The sequence below is a fragment of the Onychostruthus taczanowskii genome, unplaced genomic scaffold, assembly GCF_017590055.1.
Source record: "Onychostruthus taczanowskii isolate IOZ18803 unplaced genomic scaffold, ASM1759005v1 scaffold10, whole genome shotgun sequence".
Classification (NCBI taxonomy): domain Eukaryota; kingdom Metazoa; phylum Chordata; class Aves; order Passeriformes; family Passeridae; genus Onychostruthus; species Onychostruthus taczanowskii.
The window spans coordinates 2,867,990-2,875,703 of NW_024496526.1; the positions used below are offsets into that span (position 1 = coordinate 2,867,990).

Below are 7,714 nucleotides of genomic sequence, written 5' to 3' on the forward strand. Positions count from 1 at the left end.
CCCGCCGCCGCCGCACCGGGAGCGGCGGGGGGGAACACATGCTCGCGTCACCCGCCGAGAGGAGGGGATTCCCCTCCGCCGCCGCGAGGGGTGTCCCCCCTGACGTCACTGCTTGAAAAAGGGGGTCCCTGAGTGACGTCAGAGCCGGCGGGAAGGAAGTCCCGGGGGGACGGGCGAGGGCCAGCGGGGTCCGTCCCCGGGAGCAACAGGCGGGAGAGCGCCGCGCCGCCGGTCCCGGCCGTCGCGGGTGCAGGGCGCGGAGCCGCCGCGGGGGGGCGCGGTGGGCGGTGGCTGCCCCCGCCCCGTCCGACCCGTCCCGGCCCGTCCCGTCCGGCGGCGGCCGCAGCCGGCGGAGCAGCGCGCAGCAGGTAGGCTGGCCCGCCCCGCTCCGCGCCCCCCGCCCCTCCCGGGTACCGCCTGGGCCCCCCGGTAGTCCCCCTCGTTCTCTCGACTCCCCTCCGCCCGCTTCGTCCCCCCACCCCCCTGGCCCTGCGCCCTCCGGGCGAGGGGCTGTCCCAGCGCTCGCCGGAGGTCCCGGAGGCCGACGGGGACTGGGCGGGGGCGGGCGGCCGGTCGCTAAACAGCGGGGACGCGCTGCGACACCCCGCTCCCCCGTCCCCGGAGTGGTGGGGGCACGTCGGGTTGAGGTGCGGCGGCGGGAGGAGGGGGACGGAGCGCCGTCCCGCGAGGAGGGACGCGGGGGGACGGGACCCCTTCGCCGGGGTCCCTCTGTAGCAGCGGTGCTGTTTTCCGAACCCCACGCGATGGCGTGGCAGGGAATCGGGGCGTAGTGCGGGGAGGTTCGTGGGAGGGCGGCGACACTTGTGCTGTGGAGGGTGTCCTCACGGACCCCGTGGAGTGTCTCGGGAGGGGTGGGCGCGGGTTTGTCCCCGGCAGGGTGTGGGGGTGACACCACGGGGGTGCGTGGGGACCAGCACTGGATAGTGTGGGGGTGCCGGGGCTGAGGCACAGGAGGGCCCCTCTGTCCCATGTCTGTGTCCCCGGGAGAGAGCTTGCAGAGGGGCAGGGATGTGGGAGAAGTGATGCTGAACCCCAGCAAATTTGTGTGTGAGCGGTAAGGGCCAGCGGGGACATCCAGCCTGGGTGACCCTCGTGTCAGCTGAGCAGGACCGGCCTGGGCTGGGCCGGGCCGGGCCACGTTGTGCTGTGCTGTGTTGGACTGTGCTGTACTGAGCCATGCTGTGCTGCAGGAGGCAGCTGTGCCCTGCTGTACTGTACCAGGCTGTGCCACTCTGTGCTGTGCCATACTAGGCTGTGTTGTACCAACCCGTGCTCTACTGCTGGCAGCTTCCAAGTTCTTCAAGAGTGAGGTGCTTTCTCAGGCAGCCTGAATGTGGGGAGCTCTGTCCTGTGCCCCAAACCATGATCCCTCCTAAGGTGGCTGTGTTTCCCCCACAACCTGTGGAGCTGGTGGGAGGGGCCCGAGCCTGGCAGGGGTGCCACGCTGGATGGTGGGGACACAACCCTGTGCTACCCGTGAGATTGTGGAAGGGATGATGGTTGGCTGTGCCCCATGTGCCTGCTGTATGTGCCTTATCTGTGCTGAGTCACGCTGCCAGTGCAGAGTAGCACCCTGTCCCCAGGGACCGTGTCATGCCACTGAGCTGGCCCCGGGTTGCCCTCTGCTATCTAACTGGTGACCTCAGTTTCGGGACCGTGCAGTGCCGTGGACCTAGAAGGGTTCGGCTGCCTGCTTCCCTGGGTGTGGCAGCTGCTGGGACCTGTCAGGCTGGTTCCCTCCCTGTGCCCAAGGCTACCCCAATGCGGTGGAAGCAGGAGGGGCTGGGGCAGTCACAAGGTGCTGATCGTGGGCACAGGGTAGGACCCCGCTGATCTGGTGCTGGCCAAATGCACCCCGCTTTCCCCAGACACCTGGGCTCCCTCCGGGGACTCTGGTCCCCCTGTAACTTGAGTGTCAGTCACAGAGGCTTTCCTAGGGTCAAGGTCCTATTTTGGGCCTTCCCTGGCCCCACAGATGAGGACCAGGGGGTCCCCTGAGCTTTCTCGGAAATCACAATGTGGAGAAAGTGAACTTCCTGTCCGCATGGCCACTGCCACACCGGTTATTTATTTTGGGCGCTGTCGTCATCGCAGTGATGAAGGCCAGTGTGACTGTGGCAGCTCGGCCATGGCTGGCACAGTTGGATGGCAGGAGGGATGGAGGGACAGACGCGGAACTGCTCCCTCCAGCCCGGCATGGGTGTGCCCTCGGCATCGCCGCCTGCCCAGCCCGGCTGCGGGAAGCACTGCGTCACACAGGAGGAAGTGCCCAATCCCCTCCTAGCCTGGTCCTGGTCAGGATCAGATCCTGGTTCCTTCCCTGGGATGGTTCCAAGATCACAACACCGCTGCGGGCAGGAGGCTCGTGGGGGATCCTGGCACCTTCCTGGGTCTGGGGTGCCATGCTGAGGGGGTGGGAGGTGGGTAAAGGCCTGGCACTCTCTACTGGCAGCACTGTTGTTTTCCTGGCCTTGAAGATCCTGCTTTCCTTCTCCTCCTCCTGCTGGGACCAAGCCCAGCTGGCCTTGAGCCCGGGCTGCCTGCTCACAGCTGCCGGGGGCTCTGTGAGGGGGCCTGGTGTGGCCGAGGAGGGGAGCTCAGCCCCAGGGGGGTCCCAATTCTGCTCCCCGAGGAAGAGTCCATCTCCTGTAGAGTTGATGTGGGTGTCACATCCCCTTATAAGGGGACTCGGGAGTTCTGGAGCCCCTGTGTGACACATGCAGCTGTTGCGTAGGGAACACTCCCGAAATGGGAGGGCAGTGGGATCTGCGTGGCTGTGATGAGGATCAGCCCCTGTGTTTCCATCCCAGGCAGCTGGCAGGGTGATGCCATTTGTCGTCGGTGTGGCGCTACCAGGAGCCACAGACCAGCCCGGGGAGCTGCTCCTTCCTCCCTGGCAGGCTCAGGGCGGGCTTTAAGGACCGGAGAGGTCTGATCCCTTCTGGAAAGGTCACGTCCTCGAGGCAGCTTGAGTCAGCGCGTGGCTGTGCCCTGCCCGCGGCTGACCACTGACGCAGGTCCCGGGGACTCAGGGCACAGGAATGCGGGTGGCCCCAGCCAAGGGGACATCCCTCGCTTGTTATTGACCTGCTGGCACTGAGGCCAACTTCTCCTTACTAATTAGGGGCCGCTGTTAAAGTGGGAGGGGGAGGTTTTGTGGCTGCACGATCCCCTCTGTCCCTGCACCTGTGGCTGCACTCACCAGGAACAGGTCCTGCCCGGGGAGGGTCACCTGTGCTGAAGCCCCCCGTCTTCTGTCCCCTGCAGGTGCCCGTGGGAGGTGCAGGGAGCCGGCATGTCGAATCCCAGCGCACCCCCGCTCTACGATGACAAGAACCCCCTCTACCCCCCGCCCCCCGGAGGGTACCCCCAGCCCCCCCACTATGCCGGGGGGTACCCGCAGCCTGGGGGATACCCTGCGGGGGCGGGGTACGGGCAGCCCGGGGGGTATCCAGCGTCAGGGGGGTACCCTCATCCGGGCATGGCCATGCCCAGCATGCCTATGCGGTTTGGTAAGTGGGGCACCTTGGTTTGTCTGGGGGAGGGTGCTAGAAAGAGGGGTGCTGTGAGGGGCTGCACGGCTGACTCTGGTGCTGAGGGGTGTCCCCCACAGGTGACAGTGGCCTTGGGGATGGCTCTCCCTTCCAATCTGTTGACTGGGACGATAGGAAAGTCCGGCATGCCTTCATCCGCAAGGTGAGTCCCAAGGGGCCAGGGGCACCTGTCAGGGTGGGGGGACAAGTGCTGACCCCCCTGTCTCTTGCAGGTTTATGCCATCATCTCCCTGCAGCTCCTGGTGACAGTGGGAATCATCTCTGTGTTCACCTTTGTGTGAGTAGAGGGTTCCTTCTTACCTTGTCCTGAAAAAGAGGAGCTTGAGTTCCTCGGGGGTGTTCAGAGGGGACAGTAGCTGCTGTCTCCTCTCCCTCACACTTGTCCCTCCTGTCCCACAGCCACCCTGTCCGCTCCTTTGTCCAGAGGAATGTTGCCATCTACTATGCCTCATAGTGAGTAGGGGCTCTGCTGGCTCGCTCCCCCCAGCTCGTGCCCCCCATCCACAGCCTCCCAGCCCAGGGGCTGATGCTGGTGGGGGCTGTGGGGCTCACACCTGCTGTCTCTCCTTGCAGTGCTGTGTTCCTGGTGACCTACCTGGTGCTGGCCTGCTGCCAGGGTCCCCGGTGAGTCCCCAGGGCCCCCAGGGTGGGGGGTGTGGGTATGGGGGGTGTCTCCAGAGCATCAAGGTAAGTTCCTGCCTGGGGCTGCCCCTAGGTGGTGGGGGCAAGGGGGACATGACATGGTTGTTGTCACTAGCTTACCTCTCTCCTGTTTCGTCCTCAGGAGACGCTTCCCCTGGAATATTATCCTGCTGAGCATCTTTGTGAGTCGGCTGGGACTGCCAAAGGGTCCTGGTGGTGCCCCCGTGGCACCCCAGCTCCCCCTGGGTGTGCTGGGAGGGACAGGAGGACATGTGGGCAGGTGGGCAGCCTGCTGAGCTCACCCCTCTTTCCCACAGACGCTGGCCATGGGGCTGATGACAGGCACGATTGCCAGGTACGCCCTGGGGACCCTGCTGTTACAGAATCTGGGGTCCCTCCTGTCCTCCACAATGCAGCCAGCTCTGCTGAGAGGCTGCCAGGAGCCAGGGCACGCTCCAGTCCCTTGGGCTCAGGGACTGCAGAGCTCCTGTCCACGACTGGGGCTGTGGGGGAGGGTCTCCAGCACCCCTCTGGCGGGAGGATACTGAAGTGGGAGGTGACTTTGTTTGTCTGTAGCATGTACGAGACGAAAGCTGTCCTGATTGCCATGCTCATCACCGCCATTGTGGCCATCGTTGTGACCATCTTCTGCTTCCAGACCAAGGCAAGGAGGGGGATGCACCCTGCCCTGCCCTCCATGAGCCAGGTGTGGGGAGCTGGTCAGTGGGGACAGCCTGGGCTCTCCTGTGACATTTGTGTGTGTCCCCATCAGGTTGATTTTACATCCTGTCCGGGGCTGTTCTGCGTGCTGGGCATCGTGGTCATGGTGACCGGGATCATCACTGCCATCGTCCTCTCCTTCAAATACGTGAGTGGGCAGGAGAGAGGGGCTGTGGGGTGCCGTGGCTGTCCCCAGGGCTGGTGCAGGCGGGGTTTGGGTGGTCCCTTTGCTGGGAAGCAGGGTGTGGTACCATGGAAGGCAGCTTGCCTGCAGGGGGAGGGTGCGTCAGCATGGGCAGCAGCTCCTCAAAGCCGGGTGCGGGCAGGACCTGCCCTGTTCCCCTGCTGCCTGCCAGCACCCCGGCTCACCCTGCTCCTGCTCCCTTCCCGCCAGGTGCCCTGGCTCCACATGCTCTACGCAGCCATCGGCGCCATCGCATTCACACTGGTGAGTTGGCGGCTGGAGCGGGCAGAGGGTGTGGGGCAGGGACTGGGGAGGGAGGAATTCCCCAGTGGTCCTTGCCTGACACGCTCTGTCCCTGCAGTTCCTTGCCTATGACACCCAACTTGTGCTGGGAAACAGGAAGAACACACTGAGCCCTGAGGAGTATGTCTACGGAGCCCTCACCATCTACACTGACATCATCTACATCTTCACCTTCATCCTGCAGATAGTGGGCCGGGATTAGCCCTGGGACCCCTCCTGTCCCTCTCCATCTGCCCCTCACCCCTCCTCTGGTCTCTGTACAGGATAGTCTGCTTACTGTGACTCTTAATGCTTTGGCATTCCTACCTGTAGGCTGCTAAGGAAAGGGCTTCCCTTGATCATCCCCCAGCAAGCTCTGAGGGCAGTGGGGGGGACTGACTGCCAGCATTAAGGCAGTTTAGCCCAGCTCTGGCACCGTTTACCGAGGCTGTGCCAATGGCATTGGGCTGGCAGCGGAATGTCACAGCCCTGCCTGGGCACAGGGAGCTGGCAGCGGCCGCTGGGATCATGTTGGGATTTTTTGGCAGAGAACAGTTGGTGTCATTCACTCTGTGCCTTAAATGTGGCTCTGGCCATGCCCCCTCCCTGAGCTGTGGCTGTGCCCAGCGTGGGCAGGGGGCAGCTGGAACCTCCGAGGCAGAGCTCACACTGCAGAGGCCCTGCAGCCACGGATGTGGGCAAAGTTGCACTTGCTAAATAAAACACTTCAGTTTTCCAGACAGTCCCGGTCTCACTCTTGTGGCAACTCCCTCAAAAAACCTGTGGGCAGACCCAGTGGGGGCTGCGGCCTGGCGCAGCACAAACACGGATTTGGGATGGGAAAACCAAGGTCAAACTGCTGCAAGCCTGGCCTCCCTCCCCTGCCTGTAGCCCCTGCTGCTGTGGGCAGAAGCCCAGCTGCAGAACAGCTGGGGCCCACTGCTGAGGCAGGCAGAGCCTGGGTGAACATTGAGGGGGCAACCACAGTGGCACTGAGCTGTTTCTCTTTATTTGTCCCTGTTCAGCTCCACAACCACTTCATGGTGTGGACACGCAGGGCAGACGCCATTGTCATGTGTTCCATGGGGCTGCTGTCACCTTGGCCAGTCCCTCCAGGGCGCCGCAGTGCCAGCCTGGCCGTGGGGACAGCCTGGCTATGCCCCCCTGACCATCCTGTTGTACCGCTCCGTCTCATACTCGCCCTGGTTGGCTTCCATCATTGCTCGGCGGATTTTGAGCTGCTCAAGGCGGTTTTTGTCCACTTGCCGTTTGGTCAGGAGGAAGAGGATGATGCCGGAAGGCAATCCAATGGCCCTGCAGGATAGCCAGCGGTCAAGGAGATGGAGAGAGTGAGTGGGTGGGAAGCCAGGGTGCTGTGCCACGCCGGGGCTGCACGGACAGTGCCCTGTTCAGCACTAGAGACCCCCAAGACCCCTGTTCCACCCTCACAGAGCAGTGCAGCCTCCCAGAGCCGACGCTCTCCCAGCAGCTGAGCCACTCACCAGGCCACCCCCACCGGCTTCATCGGGTTCTTGCCCTTCTTGCGGGTGGGGATGTACTCCACCCCCTCGGGGAGCCCCCCGCTGCCGGGCTCCTGCCTGGCGCGTTGTCCGGCTGGCCGGGGGCAGCTGTGCCCAAAGAGCCGTGTGCCCCGGGCGTCCGGCCGCGCCCAGGCCTTGGCAGGGCACGCCGAAGCTCTTACAGCCATCAGCAGTCCTGCGGGGAGAGAGGCATTAGGGAAGGGCAGCCATGGGGTAGAGTGTGGGGGGCCCAGCCCGGGCTGCCTGAAGCTGCTGTCCCTGCCCTTACCCCGGCCCTCTTCCCTGCCCTTACCCCGGCCCTCTTCCCTGCCTTTTCCCTGCCCTTTTCCCTGTCCTTCCCTAGCCCCCTGCCATAGGCCTGCCCTTCCGCCAGAGGGCGCTCCAAGGCGGGGGCCTGACACGGGGGCGTGGCCAAGCGCAGCGGGGGCGTGGCCCTAAGCCCTGTCCTCAGCGGGGCGGGGCGGGGGTGCGTCCCGGGGCGTTTGTGCCGAAGGCCGCGGGGCAGTGCCGTGAGGGAGGTGGCGGAACGGTCCCGGTTCCCCCGCCCCGGGGCTGCCCCCCTGACTCCTGCCCACCCGCTCGCCCGCCCGCCGTTACCCCGCAATCCGCCTCGCGCCGCCGCCATGGTGCCCGTGTGCGCCAGAGGCTCCGCTGCATGCCGGGAGCTGCAGTCTCGCCACACAGGGAGTGTCGGCGTACGGCGCCGCACGGTGTGCGCTCAGAAAACTGCATCTCCCAGAGTGCGCCGCGCGGGGCGGGGCCGGTTCGCG

General features: G+C 64.9%; 2 protein-coding genes across 3 annotated transcripts in view; one reads left to right on the top strand and one right to left on the bottom strand.

Annotated features, from left to right (window-relative positions):
- PNKD (PNKD metallo-beta-lactamase domain containing) overlaps window positions 1–7,706 on the bottom strand; it is an 11,905-nt gene extending 4,199 nt beyond the window's left edge. Inside the window, exons 1-2 of the mRNA XM_041407786.1 lie at window positions 7,542–7,706; window positions 6,906–7,119 (exon numbers count right to left, since the gene is read on the bottom strand). Of these exons, the coding sequence (XP_041263720.1) occupies window positions 6,906–7,119; window positions 7,542–7,569 (242 nt within the window). The 5' untranslated portion in view covers window positions 7,570–7,706. The remainder of the gene's footprint in view (window positions 1–6,905; window positions 7,120–7,541) is intronic.
- On the top strand, window positions 41–6,145 carry TMBIM1 (transmembrane BAX inhibitor motif containing 1). Of its 2 annotated transcripts, none has more exons than XM_041407798.1 (12): window positions 41–368; window positions 3,289–3,533; window positions 3,635–3,717; window positions 3,788–3,852; window positions 3,975–4,028; window positions 4,149–4,199; window positions 4,360–4,399; window positions 4,535–4,572; window positions 4,794–4,881; window positions 4,990–5,085; window positions 5,332–5,385; window positions 5,483–6,145. In XM_041407798.1, the coding sequence occupies exons 2-12, from the start codon at window positions 3,317–3,319 to the stop codon at window positions 5,624–5,626; spliced, it is 930 nt and encodes a 309-aa protein (XP_041263732.1). In that variant the 5' UTR covers window positions 41–368; window positions 3,289–3,316; the 3' UTR covers window positions 5,627–6,145. The 2 variants fall into 2 exon arrangements, with proteins under 2 accessions (XP_041263732.1, XP_041263741.1); XM_041407807.1 differs by lacking the exon at window positions 41–368 and adding an exon at window positions 521–647.
- Window positions 7,707–7,714: the final 8 nt, after the last annotated feature.